This window comes from Notamacropus eugenii, chromosome 3, assembly GCF_028372415.1.
Source record: "Notamacropus eugenii isolate mMacEug1 chromosome 3, mMacEug1.pri_v2, whole genome shotgun sequence".
NCBI classification, from domain to species: domain Eukaryota; kingdom Metazoa; phylum Chordata; class Mammalia; order Diprotodontia; family Macropodidae; genus Notamacropus; species Notamacropus eugenii.
In genome coordinates, this window is record NC_092874.1 from 311,077,691 (window position 1) to 311,099,736 (window position 22,046).

Genomic DNA, 22,046 nt, shown 5'->3' on the forward strand with positions numbered 1-22,046 from the left:
GTGTTAGGACCAAATGTAATGTTATTACCACCGGGTAACAAGAAATACAGGTTAAGGGGTCAAGAAAGCTATCTGGCCCTACAGGACAAAAGAGAAGACGGAGACAAGGGCAGGGAGGGAGGATAGAGGAGAGAGAAGATAGGTCACAGGGGCAATTAGAAAGCTTGGATCTGGGGGGGGGCGGGGAGGGGGAAAAAGGGGAGAAAATTTGTAACCCAAAAATGTGTGAAAATAAATGTTAAAAGTTTAATAAAAAAAGTAAAAAATTAAAAAAAATAAAATAAAATAAAAAAATAAAAAATAAAAAAATAAAAAAAAAGTAAGTATCTGAGACCAGACACTACTCCAGTTAGGACCCAACATAAAACTCAGCTGTTTCAAGAAGTCTTCCTTAACTTTCCTAGCAAGAACACTTTTTTACTTTGGCATCTTCTTAGCATGTCCACATACAATTTAAATTATACTAGGAAATATGTTGCTTTTTAATTATTTTGGTTTAATTATTTGGTTAATTATTTTGGTAATTATTCTTAATTATTTGGTTTTATTCACTAAATAAATTGTAAACTCAAGTAAGAAGACCTTGTAATCATTTTCTATGTCTTTCTTTGACATTTAATTCCAAAAGAACCTAGCATGATGCTGAATAATTCAACTAACAAGAATTTATTAAGAGCTTATTATGTGTGAGGCACTGTGCTAAGAAGTAGGGGAAAAATAAGTGAAGCAGACCCTGACATCAAGAAGCTTATTTTTCAATAGCCAAAACATACACATGACTATATGTAGGAAATAGAAAAAGTGAATACAAAGTAATTTGGGGAGTGTGTGCTAACATCTGTAAGGACTAGAAAAGGTTTCATAAAGAGGGTAATAATTGTGAGGGGTCTTGAAGGAAACCAGGAACTCAAAGAAGCAGAAATGAGGAGGGAATGTATTATTGGCTGGGGGACCACTGCATAAAGAAACCAAGATGGGAGATGGAGAAAGGCAAGAAGATGAATACTGAAAATGCAGAAAGGAGCCAGACCGTCAAGAGGCTTAAATGCCAAAATGAGTAGTTTATATATTATTCCATATATTAAGGAGCAACCGTAGTCTGATGAGCATGGAGGGTAACATGATGAAAGCTGTACTTTAGGAAAATTCACTTGCATAAGATTTGACGTAAGATTGACTGAAGTGGGGAAAAGCTTGAGACAAAGAGACAAAAAAGACTTAAAGAGGTGAGGAGTGATAAGACCCTGAATTAGGGTTGTGGCAATTTAAATGGAGAAGAGTGAAGAGATGGTCTAAGATAGAAATGTTAAGATCTGGCAAATGACTGAGTATGTGGGCTGTGTGAGAGTTAGGAGATAAGAATGACACAGGGATTGTAGGCTTCAGTGACTAGAAGGATGAGAGTGGCATAGAAAGTAATATAGAAGTTTGGGACTCAAAGAACATAAGGATTTCTGTTTTGAATGTGTTGAATTTGAGGTGCTGACAGGGTATCCAGTAAGAAATGTCTAAAAGAAAATGGTGGTTTGAGAATGGTGCTCAAGAGAGAGTCTAGTACTAGATGTATAGATTTGGGATTCATCTGCATAGAGCTGATAAATTCTTGGGAGCTGATGAGATATTAAGAGAGAGGGGAAAAAGAGAGACAAAGGAAGAGCTAACTAACAAGAATTCAAAAGTATCTAAGATAGAGCTTTGGGGGATATCCCACTGTTATCCAGTATGATACAGATGATGAATAAGCAAAGGAGACATCAGACTGATCAAAGAGAAAGGAAGAGAACCAGGAAAGAGTCCCAAGGAGAATAAAGGCAGAGCAAGAGTGATACCCAGCAACAAACTGGAACTCTCTGCAGGTCATGGTGAGGAGATCCTGAGACAGAGTAATAATGGGCTGTGAGCAGACAAAGGAACTTACAGATTCTTGATCATGAAACTGGAGCACTTGTAGGTGATGGCAACAGCAAGAGTATTACCATCTTTCTGTAGATGAGGAAGAGTGAAAAAGGTCATAGGGTTTGGGGATTTGAGGGAACAAAAACATGGAAGTTCTCCAGCGTGCAGAGAGCTACTGTGTAATAGGTACTAACTACATAGAAAAGGAAGATAAGAGTATCCTCTGGGTTGGTCACATTGGGCAACACATTTGAGTGAGCCTAAGAGAAGTCATTGAGTTACAACAGTAGAGGGAAGGTCTAGAAGTGGCAATGGGAATTGGGCAAGGCATATACAAGCTCCAAATAAAAACAGTGAGGGGGGAGGTTATGACAAAGCGTACGACCGGCATTGGAAAGGAGAGGCTGGGATGCAGCGTAGGAGTCAAGTCTCAGTGAAGAACAGAAAAATGGAAGGTGTATGTGAGAAACAGTTCTAAAATGAGGGGGTATTTCTTAATTACATCAGAAGTTCCACTGACATAATGGAAGAGGCAGATGGAGTAGAACATGCTTGGGGGGCTGGATGTCAGTACTGAGGTTAATAGGAATGAGACAGTAGACAAGAGGAGTTGGATATGGTTGGGATTTTCACAAATCATAGACTCATCGTTACAAGGGTAAGGGTGTGTGCGTGTGTGTGCGTGTGTGTGTGTGTGTGTGTGTGTGTGTGTGTGTGTGTACCATGATGCACCATTGGGGAATGGGTCCAGGTAACACTGAGTTATGCTGCTTAGCACAGTGACTGTCACACAGTAGGCACTTAATAAAAGTTTTTGACTACTGATGGAGAATAATTACAAATCATTCAACAAAAGAATATTATAACGATAAATATTCAATAAAACAATATAAAGGATGTGAAGAATACAGTAAATATAAAAGCTAGTTCTGCAATAGTAGATCTAAGTTTTAAGTCTTAAGTCCACCACTTAATAGACACAAGAACATGGGCAAGACAATTGACCTCATCAAACCTTAGTTTCCTCTCCTAGAAAATGGATATTTACATTAACCACATCTCACAAAGTTTGTTCTGAGAAAAGTATTCTATAAACTCTAAAATCCTCACAAGGGTACTGATCAAAACACCAAGTTGATAGGAAAGAAACGCATAACGATGGATAGAATGAAAGAATCAAACAAAAAGCACCAATGCCAATGAAGCACACTGTGGACCAAAGAGAAAAGTAAGACAACCCTGTTCTCAAGAAATTCACATTCTAGTAGAGGGCAACACACACATATAGGAGGGTCCAATGTCAGGACTCAGGCTGTAGGCAGAGCCAATGACACACTGAGTGAATGGGCGGGTATAGGTATTGCTACGGGCTAGAAGCCTATTGAAAAGCAGAGAACACCCACTGCTTTTGTAAAGAGTTCAGCCTAGGATACATAGCACTCAAGTTCTAGAAAATAGAATACAACGAAATACTATCTCTTAGACTAAATTATCAAAAGATGTTTGCATAAATAATCTCCAAGACTAATACCACAAAATATGCCTGACACAAGCTTGCAAAAAAGATTACAATGCCCCTAAGGAGGGAGTGTCCTCTAGGAGAGAAATCCTTGGTAATGTGGAGACAGGGAGACTTTGCCCCAGCTCTACTAAATACAATAATTTCTACGTTAGTTTCATCTAAAATGCACTTTGTACGTTATGTGGTTGCTGTTGGATTCCTTTCATCTTCTGAATAACACTTCCACTGTCACAAGTACTATTGGCATATTCAATCTATCTCAAGTAGCAAAAAGGTATTCTTTTAAAGAGTGGTAAGAGATAGGTATTTCACCTTCTCAACTAAATCCTATACATGTCCTATTACCATACATCACTCACAAAGACAGGGATACGGAAATATGGACGAGTGCTGCTAAAAATATTCAACTAGGTTTTCACAAATATATTCAGTCCCTAAAATGTCTGTATCCTTTGAAAGAGATCCCACCATTAGGAATATACCTAAAAGACTTCAAAGAGTGAAAGGTCCCACAAACGTGCTTCTGTGGTAGTAAATAAATGGTGGAAAAATAGATTGCCATCAAACTGGGAATGGATAAACAAATTAAGGGGTACACGAATATAATGGAATATATGACTATACCATAAAACAAAGATTATGAAGAATTTGTAGAAGCATAGGAAAACTTAGGTAAACCAACGCTGAATCCAAAGCAGTAAAGGTAAAACAACATACAAAATCATAACAATTTAAATAGAAAAAACAAAACATAACTGAAACATTCTCTTCATCTCAATTGCTTCTGCCATTACCTTCCACTCTTTCCCTAGTTTGGCAAAGGGATGGGCCTTCTCCTTGCTAACCCCTGTGTGCCCTCTCCCACCTCACCCTCACTCACTCCATTTTCTCCAGCATACAGCATCCTCAATCAATTTCCCTCTGTTCAACTTCTCTGTTGCATCCTAACTTCTTTCTATCTAATAGTTCCTTTCCTATAATCTTTAAACATGTCCCATCCTTAAAAAAAAAAAACCCTTCACTTGACCCTACAAGGCCCCAAGTTATCAGCTAGGTAGGATCAGGTGAGAGTGCTCAGAAAACCTACAGTGCTGTATAAATGTTAGTTATTATTATTATCCTTTATCTACACTCTTTCCCAGCAAACCTCCTTGAAAAATGCAGTCTGCAGTCACTATCTCCACTTCCCCTCCCCTCTCACTCACTCCTCAAGTCTTTGCAATCTGGCTCTCCAACCTCATCCCTCAACTGAAACTGTTTTCATCTGATCATCTCTTAAACTGTCAGATTTTTCTGTATTCATCCTTCTTGCCCTATCTGCTACACCTAACACTACTGATCATCCGCTCCTCTTGGATATCCTCCTCAATCTGGGTTATCTTGGTTTGCCTCCTACCTCTATGACAACTTCTTCTCGGTCTGTGCTGCTGAGCCGTCATCTGTATCATGCTCCTTAAATATGGGTATTCCCCAAGTTTCTGTACTACACCTTCTCTTCTTCCTCTACAATCTCTCTTGCAAAATTCATTAGCTTACATGGATTCGACTATCACATCTATGCACAAGACTCACTGAAAAATAGAATACGTAGTTTATATTTATCTATCTGTGAGTCATCTGCATAGATATGACAGTTGAATATGATAGTCTCTATATTTTCAGCAGATAGATTAGAAATATAGGCAATTCTATATAGTGGAAGCCTTTCCTCTGAGTCTTACATGACCTATTAGACATTTCAAATTGGATGTTCCCAAAACAGTTCACACTTAAGATGCCTAAAACATGATTCATTATTGTACCCTCTCCACTACCACCTCCTGCCAAATGCCATCTTCTCCCAAACACCTCTGTTCACCATCCTTTCAGACTCACAGACTGATAATCTCTCTAATTCCACATTTCCAACCAGTGACCAAATCTTATCAATCCTGACTTCATAACATCTTTTGCACCTGACCCCTTTTCACTACTCACTCATCTACCACTGAGGTTCAGGCTCCCCATCACCTCTTCCCTAGATTATAGATCTAACGATGGAGATTCCTCTACTCAGTCAACTCCAGTGTGTTTACTCTTGCTTCTAGGTTAAAATAGAAACTCTTCTATTTAGTTGTTAAAGTCCCTTACAACCCGGCTCCACTCTGTCCTTCCAGCTGCATTGGGAATTACACTCCCTCTGTACTCTGCAATGGAGTCAAATCAGTTTTCTCTCTTTTTCATACATGATATTCCATTTGCAATATCCATGTCTTTGTACTTACTTTTCAGTATCCCTGAAATGAACTCACTCTTTACCTCTACCTCACAATGCCCTGTTCTTCCTTTGGGACACAGTTCAGGAACATCTTTTGTATTAAGCGGATCCTGATCCCCATAACTGCTAGGGTCTGCTTTCCTTTACTACCTTTCATTTAACTGTTATATTTATCTGTAATTATTCACTTTTACTTGTTCTGTATATATTTAAATATGCACTTGTTTCTCCCATTAGAATCCAAGAACCTTCTGAGAAGGGATTATTTCATTCTTTTTACTTATATCCCCAGGCCCTAATACAGTGCCTGGAAAATAGTAGACATTTAATAACTGCTTGTGGCTTGCCTGTTTGATTGTAATGCCTAAACTTCTTGTCCCAAAAGAGAGGAGAAAATGAACCTCCATTCTTTCATTGCAGAGATAGGGGATCAGAGGTATGCAATACCGCATATATTGTCAGGCTCACTTGATGTATTTCTTAGCATTACAAAAATCTTTTTGTTCCTGTAAATTCTTTATAAGAAAGAAAGTCTCAGTGGGTTACTGAGGGTGTGTGTGTCTGTGTGTCTGTGTGTCTGTGTGTGTGTGTGTGTGTGTGTGTGTGCATAATGAGAAATGAAAATTCCATAACAACCAAATACATCAATAAAACTTTTCAATGGAAGGCACAATCTATACAAACATCAATCCACTTCAGTACTTTTTCAGCTATTTAAATTATAACATAAAAACTGAACACTACTGGTTATCTTTTTAAAACATGCACTAGGTGCCAATGGTGAGAAAGGCATTCATTCATTCAACAACCATTTATAAACTTCCTATCATTTGAAGAGCTCTGTGCTTCTAAAGAAAACATATAACCTAATGTTGAAAAATGAGCAAATTTTAATAGTTACTGTTCACCTGTAAATGTAACGCCAATACCCTCAGGGTTTTTTTTTTTATTTTTCTGTTGTGGAGAACTGTATAAACCTATAATCCAAACTGAGGTTAAAAGAGAAACAGAGAATAGATGAGAAGATAATAATAATAATAAATGTTTATAAATGATAATGCCAACAAATGATTTAAGAGCATCTGGGAAACAAACAGAAACATGTGAGTTGCTATCTCAACCCATCTGGATGAGAACTAAAAATGGTGAAAAATGGTGAAAAAATTTTGAAAGGATAAGGCTAAAGAATAATAAAGAATGGTGAGTTATGCAATTGGCAGCTAAATCAGAAATAATAATGCTAAAATCATTGAGATCTGTATTTACAACTGAGGTAGAAAATATTTGAACGGACATATGGTTTTATCAACATGGATGCTCTCTAGCAATCCAGATCACAGCACATCTCTGCCTTCTCATCCTTTCAAACTTTTGTCTACCTCTGCTTGAAACTCCTCCACAAAGGGTCTATCCAAAATATTGGGGGCCTATGTCAGTTCATGTTGTGTAGATTGTCAATACACACACTTCTCTATATGTTAATCTTCAGGCTAGGTACATGACCACCCAATCTCTTCCTCTTACATCAATTTGATAAAAATGTTTAAACTACTTTTGGAAAACTATTTTATCTTGGTAATGCGCTAGAGCACATTTTTGTCCCCTCCCCCCCCCCCCCCATGTCTCTCTTCCTTTGATTTAGGTGATCCAGATTTTAATTCATTTTAATTCAACCAACATTAAATGTCTTACTAAGTATAAGGTGGGGGCAGGTATGTGGCACAGTGGACAGAGGGGTGGGCCTGGAGTCAGAAAGCTCATTTTCCTGAATGTAAATCCAGCCTCAGACGCTTGACCCTGTTTGCCTCAGTTGCTCATCTGTTAGATGAGACGGAGAGGGAAATGGCAAATCACTCCTGTATCTCTGCCAAGAAAACCCCAAGTGGAACCACAAACAGTTGGACATGACTTTAAAAATGATAGGACAAGTATAAGCCAATGAAGATACAAACATGAAAAAGAAGTCTTGTCTGCTCTCAAGAAGCTTATATTTTACTCAGGTAACACAATGTATAATATGCATAGACATAAAAATACAAGGAATTTGAGGAGGGAGAAAGAAACAATTTGGGAGAAGGGTGAATATCAGAAAATGAGACCTAGAAGACCTGAAAGAAGTTAGGTGGTGGGTGAGGACATTCTAAGTTGTTAAAGTGTAGAGACACAGAAGGAATAGATGAAATAGGAAGTTTGGGGGACAACACCGTCCAGGTTAATTAGAACATAGAGGACATAAAAGGGTACAATATTAAAAAATCCAGCAAAGGTAGAAGTGAGTCAGACTGTGAAAAATCTTCAATGCCAGGATGAGTTGTAGGAATTCACTAAGGATTGTTGAGCAAGGAAATATCATATGACTTGGGTCATAAGAACATGATCTTAGCAGGTGTGTGGAGGATGAATCATAAAGTAAAAAGACTAGATGCAGGCAGATCAATTAAGCTGCTTCAATAATTGGGGTGAGAGAAGTGAACTTAAGACAGTGATCATGTGAAGGGGAAAACTGAGACAGAGGAAGACCTAGCAACTGACAGTTACGTGGGAGAAGGAAGGGGAAATGAGAAGGAAATAAGAATTTATTAAGAATTACTATTTGCCATGTACTATGATAAGTACTTTCCAAGTACTATTTCATTTGATCCTCATAACAAGCCTGAGGAATAGGTGCTACTGTTCTCCTTGTTTTACATCGAGGAAACTGTGGCAGGTAGAGGTCTAGCACAGGTCTACTGACTGGCCCAAGGTCACAAAGCTAAAAGTGTCTGAGGTCAGATTTGAATTCAGAGTTTCCTGACCCCAGGCTCAATGTCTGATTCACAGAGCTACTTAGCTGGAGAGTAATTGAGGGGCAGAGAGGCAAGAGTCAAGGGGGGATTCTGAAGTTCCAAACTTTGAAGACTGAAAGCACTGTAACGTCATCAACAGAAATAAGAAAGTTTGGAGAGAGTGGTGGGGTTAGCAGGAGAAATAATAAATTCCATTTGGGGCCAACATTCAGGTGGAAATGTCTGGCTCAGAGTTGGCGATGTAGAATTAGAGTTCAGAGAGGGAGCTATGAAGATGTGATAGTCATCTGTCAATGATAATTAAACTAAAGCGAGCTGATCAGATCATGAAAGGATAGTTTACAGATAGAAGAAAAGAGGAGACAAGTATCAACCAACCAACCAATCAAAAAACATTTAATAATCCATGACAGAAGCTATTAAAAAACAAACAGATTAAGGGGGAACAAAATGAATGGTTCATATCAGCTTGAAATCTCTTTAACATCAACATTATTATCACTTAAAATTGAATATTTAATGCATGTCTGACAAGCAAGATGGCAAGGGCAGTATGACAAGACGCAACATGTATTCATGACGGGAAACTAGTCTAGGGCACAGTGTAAAGCAGGGAGTGCAGCCTAATCAGATTAAAATATAATTGAGATATTAAATGAGATAAATCAAAATAATTAGAACACAGATAATGCTAAGTGTCTTAAGTCAAGTTAAATCTTAAGTCAACGTGTGGTCTGCAGAGATCCTCATACATGGTTTAACATCCCCCTTTCTATCTGACTTGGACAGAGCTGTTCTAGGGGAAGGACAGATCTAACTGCTAGCAGGCTGCTTTTTAGTAGAGAACGAAAGATTTCCTTCAATCAATAAGCACTGATTATTTATTAAGATCATGTTATTACTAATGCTTTATACTTTTTAAATTAAATAAGTCCTTTCTCCAATAAAATCCTTCTCTGACGCCTGATCACAGAAGGCCTGAGGCAACGCTTAGTTCTCAAACTCTATATACCAATAAGATACAAATCTTTAGGGGTGCTAGAGAACCTAAAAAATGCTTCAGACATAACCCTAACGAGGAAATAACTGTTACCTGAGGAGTAGCCTAATTAATTTGGAGAGGCTCATGACCCAAAAGGTGACACATGGATCATGGTATTTTTCAGTCACAGCAACCGATGAAAACTTTCAAACTAAGGCACAGAGAGAAGGTGATCATTACCCTGATAAACTCTCTGATCCTTGATAAATAAAGCTTTATTTGGGGGTAAAAAAAAGAAAAAAGCTGCAAAGTATACTTCACTACTCATCCAAAGCTATCATCCATTAAATGACAAAGGAATGAAAATCAACAAGGGGCATCTCACTGGCATTCATTTCAAAATGCTCTTTCCCAGAAGCAATTCGATTCACAAATAAGGAAATAAACCTTGCTTACTCAAGGATAGGCAAAAAAAATATTACAAAACTGACATCAGATTCTTTTCTCTAATGAGAGCCTAAAGAATGGCTGTGTTAACAGGTAATCCTTCTAGAGAAGTTCCAATCAAAAAATACTTATTGAGCACCAGGAGAGAATGCTCTAAGATCCTGATGGTCTTTATCTACAATCTATATCTGCTGTCTTTTCCTCAAAAAAGGAGAGGGAATGAGAGAGGGGAAAACTGAAGATGAAGGGTATAAACTACACAACATGAGACTGCCAATTCTCTAACACCAGATTATCGACTGATTCACGACATATTTTTTATCTCCATATTTACCAGGAGACCCATTTCTTCAAAAAGTATTGTGAGAAATACTGGACTTGGAAATGAAATTTAAATAGATCTTGCATGGATCTAAGACACACCAGTGATAGGAATTCTCGGTTACTTCCAGGCAGGAAATAGTGAGTTTTCCAGCGAAACCTCACTTGAAAGTACCATGTTTTAGATTTAGTCAACACACATTTGTCAAGTATCTATGTGGTGCCAGGGACTGTGCTAAACCCTGGCAAAGAAGATAAAAAAAGAGTCCCTGCTCTCAAGAGCTCCCAGTCTAACAGTGGAGACAACACGCAAACAACTGTATACAAGATAAAGTGGAGATAATCTCAAAGGGAAGGCACTAAGATAAAGGAGGAGTGGGAAACGTCTGCAAAAGCTAAATTCAGGAGTCACCTTTTTTCCCTAATTTAAAAGCAAAGCATTTATTTCTATTGTCTTTACCCTACTTTCTAGAACTACAAAGATGACTTTTGAAATTCTCTCCATAATGCGGGTTGGGGAAGAAGGATTAAGTAGTTCCTTTTTTTCCTTGTGCTAGATAAACAATATTCCAATTTCTTTTATAATACTTTCTTTAGGAATAAAAATTAAAAAGCCTAGGACACCATCACCTGTTCTGAATTCAATGAAAACTTTTGTGTTCTTTATATTTTTAAAGCCTCATCTGAAACCTCCTGTAAAGCCCTACTCCAGCATCTCACCTTAGATGTGAAAGACACCCTGGGATCAGTAGGAAGTGCAGAGAACACCTCTAAGAGGTTCTACCAAATAGGAGATGCTTCAAGAATGGCCACAAGAGTGACCTCAGTGACTAAAAATTCAGCTGGGATCTGCTGAGAGGCTCATCCCCAGACTGGCCAGAAGGGAATTTTTTTTTTTTAATTGCAACTCTACTAAGAAGTCTACTAAGTTACAGAGGGATGGTCAGGAAGCCTTGGATTCAGTTCTTACTAATGAGGAGTTTTTTGGCTTTGCAGCTTCTGGCAAGTTAACTTGACTTCTCAATTCCCAGAGACAATTCCCTAAGATGGAGATTGGGGGTGAGATGCTCAGCATTGGTTAAAAAAAAAAAAAAGGCAGCAGAGCCAAGATGGCAGACTAAAAAGATACACTTACGCAGGGTCCTCCCCACAGCCCATAAAATACCTGTAAAGAGGGATTCTCAACAAATTTTGGAGCAGCATAAGTGGAGAACAACAGAGTGGAGGAGATTTCCAGCCATGGATGATCTGAAAGGCCCACGGAAACGTCGGTTACGCCGGGCACAGAGCTGAGCGTGGAGCTCAGCTCAGCCTTGGCCCAGCAGCGAGGCTCAACGAGACTCTGGTAGCACCTCAGGGGTGGAATCTCCAGTCACAGCAGCGGGTCCTCAGATCCCTCAACCCACAGGCACCAAAGGTCAGTGACAGGGTTTTGTCAGCTAGCCAGGAAGGGAGAAGGGCCTTCCCATAGCTCCAGCAGCAGGCAGCTGACACAGAAGCTGCACAGCAACCCGTTCAGAAGCTCCACTGTTGGAGCATAAAAACCCCTGGGGGCACTGAACAGCTGAGTCTTACCTCAGCCCTGAGTAGACTCCCTGAGGCAGCTGGTCTTTGCCTCACGCTGAATGGTGGTCCTGCCCCCACAGCTTGACTGAATCCCAGCTCCCTAGTCCTGGCTTGGCAGAACTGGAGGCCAGGTAGCTGTGGAGAGGATATTCTGCTAAGATTCTAGGCATAAAAATCCCTCCCTGCACCCAGACCAGCACACGCTTGATTGTGCCACCTTGGAGGAAATGAGATTTTACAGATTCCCAGAGTATACCATTCTCTTGACAAAGACCCAAAAGTGAAGTAACTGGTTGGAAAAATGCGCAAAAAAGGGAAAAAAAATAAGACCACAGAAGGTTACTTTCTTGGTGAACAGATATCTTCTCCCATTCTTTCTGATGAGGAAGAACAATGCTTACCATCAGGGAAAGACATAAAAGGCAAGGCTTCTATATCCCAAGCATCCCGAATAAATATTCAATGGGCTCAGGCCATGGAAGAGCTCAAAAAGGATTTTGAAAATCAAGTTAGAGAAGTGGAGGGAAAACTGGGAAGAGAAATGAGAGAGATGCAAGAAAAGCATGAGAAGCAAGTCAACACCTTGCTAAAGGAGACCCTAAAAAATGCTGAAGAAAATAACACCTTGAAAAATAGGCTAACTCAATTGGCAAAAGAGGTCCAAAAAGCCAATGAGGAGAAGAATGCTTTAAAAGGCAGAATTAGCCAAATGGAAAAGGAGGTTCAAAAGCTCACTAAAGAAAATAGTTCTTTCAAAATTACAATGGAACAGATGGAGGCTAATGACCTTATGAGAAACCAAGAAATCACAAAACAAAACCAAAAGAATAAAAAAATGGAAGATCATGTGAAATATCTCATTGGAAAAACAACTGACCTGGAAAATAGATCCAGGAGAGACAATTTAAAATTTATGGGACTACCTGAAAGCCATCATCAAAAAAAGAGCCTAGACATCATCTTTCATGAAATTATCAAGGAAAACTGCCCTGAGATTCTAGAACCAGAGGGCAAAGTAAGTATTCAAGGAATCCACCAATCATCTCCTGAAAGAGATCCAAAAAGAGAAACTCCTAGGAATACTGTGGCCAAATTCCAGAGTTCCTTGGTGAAGGAGAAAATATTGCAAGCAGCTGGAAAGAAACAATTCAAGTATTGTGGAAATACAATCAGGATAACACAAGATCTAGCAGCTTCTACATTAAGGGATCGAAGGGTGTGGAATTTGATATTCCAGAAATCAAAAGAACTAGGACTAAAACCAAGAATCACTTACCCAGCAAAACTGAGTATAATACTTCAGGGGAAAAAATGGTCTTTCAATGAAATAGAGGACTTTCAAACATTCTTGATGAAAAGAACAGAGCTGAAAAGAAAATTTGACCTTCAAACATAAGAATGAAGAGAAGCATGCAAAGGTAAACAGCAAAGACAAGTCCTAAGGGACTTACTAAAGTTGAACTGTTTACATTTCTACATGGAAAGACAATATTTGTAACTCTTGAAACTTCTCTGCATATGGGTAGTTGGTGGGATCACACACACACACACACACACACACAGCACAGAGTGAACTCAATAGGATGGGATCATACATTAAAAAAATGAAATTAAGCGGTGAGAAATGTATTGGGAGGAGAAAGGGAGAAATGGAATGGGGCAAATTATCTCTCAGAAAAGAGGCAAGCAAAAGACTTTTCAGTGGAGAGAAAAAGAGGGGAGGTGAGAGAAAAACATGAAGCTTACTCTCATCACATTCAACTAAAGGAAGGAATAAAATGCACACCCATTTTGGTATGAAAACCTATCTTACAATACAGGAAAGTGGGGGAGAAGGGGATAAGAAGGGTGGGGGGATGATGGAAAGGAGGGCAGTGGGAGGAGGAGCAATTTGAAGTCAGCACTCTTGGGGAGGGACAGGATCCAAAGAGAACAGAAGCAATGGGGGGCAGGATAGGATGGAGGGAAATATAGTTAGTCTTACACAACATGACTCTCATGGAAGTCATTTGCAAAACTACACAGATATGGCCGGCCTATATTGAATTGCTTGCTTCCCAAAGGGAATGGGTGGGGAGGGAGGGATGAAGAGAAGTTGGAAGTCAAAGTTTTAGGAACAACTGTTGAGTATTGTTCTTGCATACAACTAGGAAATAAACAATACAGGTAATGGGTATAGAAAGTTATCTGGCCCTACAGGACAAAAGAGAAGATGGGGACACGGGAAGGGAGGGATGTTAGAAGAGAGGGCAGATCAGTGATAAGGGCAATTAGAATGCTTGGCGTTTTGGGGTGGGGGGAGAGGAGAAATGGGGAGAAAATTTCGAACCCAAAATTTTGTGAAAATAAATGTTAAAAGTTAAATAAATAAATTTAAAAAAAAAAAAGCTTCCCACCCAGAGCTACCCATGCTGATTAACTCAGAGATCTTATAAAAAAAATCTGAAAACTGTTATTAATAAGTAACTCACATTTGCTATTTTTATTTCAGTTTTAATTTATGGAATAAAACAAGCATTTCCACAACACAGTATAATAAAAGATGACTGCACATGAAATCTATTATGTAAATCTATTATGCACATCTTGATATTTCTCTTAAATATATAATAAAGTTATCATGCAAATTTCTTTTTTATTCTTCCTTTCCGCTTCCACTGCTCTAGAGATGGCTACCGTTAGACACAAATAGGTATGTGTGTGTGTGTGTGTGTGTGTGTGTGTGTGTGTGTGTGTGTGTGTGTGTGTGTAAAATTATTCTATAAATAATTCTATTTATCAGTTCTTTCTCTGGATGCAGACAGCGTCTTTATTCATATGTCCTTTATAGTTAATTTGGGTATTTATAATAATTAAAATGAATTATTCACTCAAAATCATTCTTAAAACAATATTGCTATTACTATATACAATACTCTCTTGGTTCTGCTCATTTCCCTCTTCATTATTTCATGCAAGTCTTTCCATATTTTTCTAAGATCATTGACCTCATCATTTCTTATAGCACAGTAGTATTCTGTCACAATCATCTACCACAACTTGTTCAGCCACTCCCCAATTGATAGACATCCCTGCAATTTCTATTTCATTGCCACCGCAAAGAGCTGCTACAAACACTTTAGAACACAGAAGTTCTTTTCCTTTTCCCCTAATCATATTTGAAAACAGACCTGGTAGAGGTACTGCTTAAATAGTTCATTTCAGTCTATAAAGCAATTTCTTCAAAATAATCCTCAGACAGGTGACACAAGTTTTTAGGCGCAAATATGTAGACCAGACTTATTTTTTCATCAGTGTGGAAAAGTCCAGGAATGGCCAATCCTTCCACTGATGCAGATCAGCACCTCCTCCTGAAATGTACAGAGTCCTAAAGATCTCCTTATGGCACTGAGATTACGGTGACTTGCTCCTGATCGTCAGAGACAGGACTTGAAACAACACTGTCCTGTTTCCGGATGGCTAGCACCCTCTCTATTACATCATACTGTTTTTTCTCAAGTATTATATGTTATATTCTCCATTTTATAGAGGACAAAACAGAGGCTCATTTGGATTAAACGCCTTGCCCAACAATGATACAACTAAAAAATGCTGGAGCACAGACACAAACCTTGTGCTCCTCACTTCAGATCTCCTTAAGCTATGATACGCTGCACACATCTCCAATATATCTGAGACTCAAAAGGATCGTTACACTTCTGACAAAGTTAGTTTTCCAAATGAGCGCTGCTTAAAATATCTCAACAGTGACAAAGTATCATTTCCACTGCATACAAAGCATCCCAGATATTTAAATACCTGTAGGACTGCGTGGTATGTTCTATTCATAAATCCGAGCCAGGACTGCGGAAGCAGGATTGAGCGATGCCACTCTGAGGGCTGGATGTTCACCTGGATGACAAATTAATCACAATATTAATTAGAGACATTTTAATACAAAATTATTACTATAAAATCATTTTTAAATGAATTTATCTAACCTTTCCCTTCAAGTATAGAAATCTTTGCTTACTAAAAAAAAAAATCAATCTAGAGAAAATGACAGCCCACAAGATCTTTTGAGAAATATCTACATGAAAGTAATGTGGATTTTTAGGTTAAAAGAAAACAAGCTCAAAAATTTCTAATTTGAAGGGAAGTAATTGTAAAATGAAATAAAAATTTAAAAAAAAAGAGCTCAGTATAAATCTGTTCTTGAAAATGAGGGAAAAATTCTATAAATAATCAAGTAATGCATATAAGCATTTTTCAAACTTTGAAATGCTTAATATTTATACATTTATATTTAACTATTATTTCATTAAAGGATGCTAAGTGTTGTAATAGATAAAGGTGGATAGAATTCTGGGCACTCGTTAATTGTGTGTCCTTGAGAAAGTTACTCAACCTCTGTTTGCATCAGTTTCTTTACAACAGGGGTGATGATAATAATATCTGTCTCCCAGGTGTCTGGCACACAGTGATGAAAAATGCTTGTTTCCTTCCTTAACAACCCCATTGTGCCTCAGTTTCCATATCACTAATGATGCGATAACATTGCACTATTTTTTCTCATAGAATTGCTGAAGGCAAAGTACCTTGTTATCCTTAAAATATTATCTGAATATGAGTTATTACTGACCTCTCTGGAAGTCTTTAAGCAAAGGCTATGCAGCCATTTGTCAGGTGTGTTATGGTGGGGATTGCTTTCCTGTGTGAATTGAACTAAATGGTCTTTCAAGTTCCTTTAACTCTCAAATTCTGTGAGATTATTGGCAATAAATTTTAGCCCCTAATGGAGCGAGGAATGAAGCAGATTATATATTCTAAGATTTCTTTTTTATTTAATTCCATGCTCATGAGGAATATTTTACTTCTTTCTTTCTCCCATTCTTTCCAATAGAATGTAAGCTCCCTGAGGATAAGGATCACTACATTTTCGTCTTTTTATCTGCAGTGCCTAGCACAGTTCTTGGCACATAAGAGCTGCTTAATAAATGAACAAAAAAGCATTTATTATGTGCCAAGCATGTTTTATGTGCTAGAGATACAAATAAAAAAATGAGACAATCCCTAACGCAAAGAGCTCACATTCATTCAAACAGGAGGAGGAGGGAAGGTCACAAACATATAGGGGGAAGGGAGCGTAAGAGGAGTCGCAGAACGGCAAGCTGATGAACAGGGAAGTCAAATGACAAACTCCTTCTATGAAAATGTTGGTATGATAATGCTGATTTAATTTTTGGAGAAGAAGGGGGAGAGGGGAGGAAAATTTTCAGATGAGTGAGAACCATGGCAGAGAGTTGGATGGGGTGTCAAGCCTGATGGCCTAGGGTTGGCTAGAGAGGACAGGCCAGCTGAACTGTTTGTTTGTTCAGTCATGTACCAGTCAAGACAACTCGGCCTGGGGCCAGAGAGCCTAAACTGAGCTGATTAACTCTGCTCCTCCCCTCTAGTTCTCATCCCCCATATTCCATTCTCCCCTCAACAGGGACTTAAGGCACCTTACTGAATGAAAATAAATGGGCTATTTCTGTAAAATCATAGGTCATGTAATTAAACTTCTACTGGTAACCTCAATTATTTGTATACATATTTTATTTGCCCCATATGATATCAAAAACTCCTGCACATTAAGGACTGTTGTTTTCTGTTTTAGCCCAAGCAGATAAAGCACAACGCTTATCTACAGTAAGTAATACAGTAGGTATTAATGATATTTTTATATAATATTCATGTAATTTATAGACATTTGCTTAATAAATGAACATTTAAAAGGACCAACTCCTCAAGTTACTGTATATTACCCAACACAAACCTATAAAAGTATTTCACTTTAAGCTATTAGTAAAATTCCAGGGGAAAAGGGAGCAGGGGGAGTTAGTTTAAAAGGTCAAGTTCTAGTGATGTCACTTCCTGTGCGATACTAAGCAAGTCACTAGACGGGTACTGGACCAGACAGGCAGGTCTAAGGTGACTTCCAGATCAAATATTATATAAAAGGGTAGATCTGATAAGTTAGAAAAAAGGTTTAGATTTGTCAGCTATCTTTCTCTCTACCTAACTCTTCAATTCATAGCAAATTCTTTCAGATGTGTTTTAAGGACATTTGATACTAGTTTTTAACTGTGTGTCATTTATTCTATTTGTTTAATTTCGGCTAAACCCAGTCTGAGTGTTTTCTCAACTCATAAGATTATTGGTGGCTTTGTATGGTGTTTATGATATAATCAACATTTTTTCCTTTGTCTCTTTATTATTTTTTATTTAAAAACTTCTTTTGCATGACCAGATGGAAGAAAGTTGGCAAGAGTGAAGAATAAACAATTAGGGGAAATTTTGAATAAGGGGAAGAAGCATATTTATGTTTTATTATTACACATTTCCCAAAGAAAACACTGCCAGAAGTGTAGTTTGGCGATTTTAGGTACCCCCTAATTACTGTGGGATGTGTGAGTTGCTATGGTAACTAGATTTTTTCCTTCTATTAACAGGAGAGTAAATGGCTGCTTAAAATATGATTGAATTGTTAGTTCGAAAGCTAATGCTATCCTAGAGAGAGGGCCCAAGGTAGTATTTAAACAAATGGTCGGAAATGCATTGATGTGGAAATGGGGGCCATTTCAGGTTGGAAGGACTTTCTCTCCACTGTGCCTCTAGTGCCTGTGCCTAACTCCCACTTTCCTAAGAACAAGAATAGGAAAAACTGTTTTGAAAATAAAATTAGCAATAGAAAATGTTGAATTTGGCATTGTTTCCACATAATTACCCGAGATCAAGTGTGTTTAATACCAATGACACAACGCTCTCTTTCTGGAGATGGAAGTTAGGTGATCACAGAACCAAATGTGGCATCTCATAATATTTTTTAATACTGCGTCTGCAGCACAGCTGAAAGTGAGTACTTTCACTCTCTGGATAATAATATGTACATCAAGGGAGCATTAACATGCCTTGTTTTATGAGCTGTGTGCTTAACATTAATGAGGAGTGCTTTGCTTACCTGTGAATTTTTATTTCACCATTAACCTCTGATTTCCTCCTTTCTCTCCCCCACCCCCCATTTACATCTGCTGTTCTAACTACATGATTCTTTGTTCTTCCTGTTTCTTTTGAGTCAAAGAACCTTGATAAAAGTTTCCCTTAATGGGATTTCTTTACACTACTGAAGTATGCTAAAATTTGATAATTTTCTTATAAATGGCTTGAGTAAAATTGAGCATACATATAATGAAGAAATCCTAAATTCATTTCAGGGCAAATATCTTGACAGAACATTATTAAGTCAGTTAATCATATAAACTTTGAAGGTGAAAGATCTATCAATGAGGGAGAAATAGTGAAGCTTTTCATCCCTTCCCCCTACAGACTTTTGATGGAGAATTCTTCATGTCGAGGTATTATTCAAGTTCATCTAATTGGAGCCTGGAGTTCTACATTTTCTGAATAGCTTAAATACAGTTAGCGGATCTGCAAAAAATATAGATTTTTAATACCACCTTTTCATTCTGACATGTAACCTAACTACAGCTGTTCACTGAACTATCTACCTCTTTACTAATACACTTGGAAATGTATTTTATGAACATGTTATTTTTTTTAATCTAACAAATTTTTAAGTACTTGGTGAGGCACAGGGTACTTTGCAAGACACTGGGAGTAGAAAGATAAATAAGAAAACTGGGGGAAACAACATACACATAGACTAACATGTAGAAGTTGATGGAAGATAGCTTTTGAAGGGAAGAAATTAGCGGTTAGGGAGACTAATAAAATGTTGCCTAAAAGAAGTCACTATTAAGCTGGATCTTAAAGGAAATCAGGGATTCTAAGAAGCATTAGGAGGGAAAGTATTCTAGGCATAAAGGATAGCCAGGACAAAGATACAGAGACAGAAGATGGAGTGTTGAGGGTAAGAAACAGTGGGGGGATGAGGGGGGAAGGAGGCGAGAGCAATATGGTAGAACAAAATTTTAAGAGACTGGTAGAGTCTTCTTAAAGGGCTAGGTTGTGAAGAGTTTTAAAAACCAAACAGATCTCCAGCTGATCAAATGGTCAAATTATATGAACAGGCAGTTTTCACATAAATAAATCAATATTCGTAGTCACATGAAAAAAATCCTCTAGATCATCACTGATTAAAGAAATGCAAATTAAAAACAACTCTGAAGTACCACCTCATATCTACCAGATTGGCTAACATAGCAAAAAAGGAAAAATGACAAAAGCTAGAGGGGACATGGAAAAAGTAGGACATTAATGCATAGTTGGTGAAGTTATGAACTGGTACAATCATTCTGGAGAACAATTTGAGACTGCCCTCAAAAGGTTATTAAACTGTGCATATCCTGTGACCCAGCAGTACCACTACTGTCTATATCCCAAAGAAAAGGATGGAAAAGCTATATTAATACAAAAATGTTTATAGCAGCTCTTTTTGTGGTGGCAAGGAACTGTAAACAGAGAGGATACTCATCAGTTCAGTAAAGGTTGAACAAACTGTGGTGTATGGAGTGTGACCGAGTACTAATGTGCTGTAAGAAATGAGAAGGACAGTGTCAGAGAAACTCCAGTAAGACTTATGTGGACTCACGCAAAGTGAAGTGAGCAGAACCAGGACAACTTTTACTGCACACAGGAAAAGCACTATTGTACAACGATCAACTGTGAAAGACTTGGTGAACTCTAACCAAGATAATAATTCAAGAGAATTCCAAAGGACCCATGATGAAAAAGGTTACCCACTTCCACAGAGAGAACTGATCAACTCTGAATGAAGCATACTTTTTTTACTCTTTATTTTTCTTGCTGCTTTTTTTTTTGGCCTTTCGCCACCCCACCCCCCCCAACATGGCTAATATGGAAATGTTTTACATGGAAAAAAAAGAAAAGAAAAAGAAAAGTCAAAGGGGAATTTACAAAAAAATCCTACAAGTAATAGAAAACTGCTGTAATTGTCTGAGTAGAAGACATGGCTAGAGACTTGCACTTTAGTAAAATCACTTCAGCAACTGCTTAGTGGACGGACTGGACCAAAGAGAGTGTTTCAGGCAGAGAGACCAATTAGGAGGCTATTAAAGTACTAGGCAGGAGGTGATGAAAGGTTAAACAAGAGTGATAACTGTTTACTTGGAAAAAAGAGGACAAGTCAAAAGATGCTGTAGTCAAAAAAATTACAAGATGTGGCACCTGGACATTTACAGTGAGAGTGAAGAATTAAAAATAACTCTGACAATAACATAGCTAATAAGTGTCAGAGCCTCACTTTCCCTGGGATGTCTTTATATACTTGTATTTCTTCAAATTTAATTGTCAGGTCCTTTGGAGCAGGGCTTCATTTTGCTTTTTTGAGGAGATAGGGGTTGGGGGGAGTATTCTCAACAGTTAGCAAGGTTCCTGGCACATAGAAGGGGAAAAAGAGTGAAGGGAATAAGCATTTATCAAGCACTATCTATACTATACTATACTACCTCCTTTGACAGTAAGCATTTCTTAAGTGAGCATAATAATATAGTAAGCACTTAAGAAATACTTGCTTGTTGATGCGGAATGATTGATTGATGTGACCTTGGATAAGTTATAAAGCTTCTCTGGCAGTCAGTTTTCTCATCTACAAAATGAGAAAGTGAGACAAGGTGACATCCTTCCAGCTCTAAATCTAGGATTCTAAGGGTAAAGGAGAGAGATCTAGTCCAAGTACTTTGAGCTATTTCAGGTGCTTTCAATTAATTTTTGTCGCTTTGTTCATAAACTTGTTTTGATCCATTCCTGGGTCTACTCATGACTTCTGATAGTTGGGTGTCGTAGCTACAACTAAAGAGCTGTCAGACTGCCTTGAAAATGTGGTCTTTTTAGCCCCTATTACCTAGGAAACCACAGCTAAGATGGTCTGGTTGCTAGCCCTGATAGAGATGAGTCCAGAAAATGGGAGCTGGTGGCAATACTCAGCAGAGACTATCATGCCTAGCAGCCAATCATGAGCCATAAAGGTCACAGAGAGAGAGTCAGATCCACATGGTGATCTCACCAGAAGCTCTCAATGGTGCTGACTCATGAGTGGAAATCTGAGGTCACTGGGCACAGAAACTGCAACAGAGTTACATGCCCAATTCCCAGAAGAGTCATGTGTGGCTAAGGTGGCTGTATATGAGAAAAGGAATCTCCAACATGAGTCCCCAACCAATTTGTGACAGACTATTTCCTGTTATCCCCATAATTCTGACCTGGCTCCAAGTCCACATTAAGTGGCATTTATTATCTCTCCCTCTCCAATCCATCTTTCATTTGCTG

General features: G+C 38.2%; 1 protein-coding gene across 8 annotated transcripts in view; it reads right to left on the reverse strand.

Annotated features, from left to right (window-relative positions):
• FOCAD (focadhesin) overlaps positions 1–22,046 on the reverse strand; it is a 341,519-nt gene that overhangs the window by 81,278 nt on the left and 238,195 nt on the right. For all 8 annotated transcript variants that reach the window (XR_011964355.1, XR_011964354.1, XM_072596662.1 and 5 more), the window contains one exon: positions 15,576–15,668. Coding sequence is in view for 6 of the 8 variants with exons in the window: in XM_072596662.1 (XP_072452763.1) it covers positions 15,576–15,668 (93 nt within the window). In the remaining 2 variants the exon portion in view is untranslated. The remainder of the gene's footprint in view (positions 1–15,575; positions 15,669–22,046) is intronic.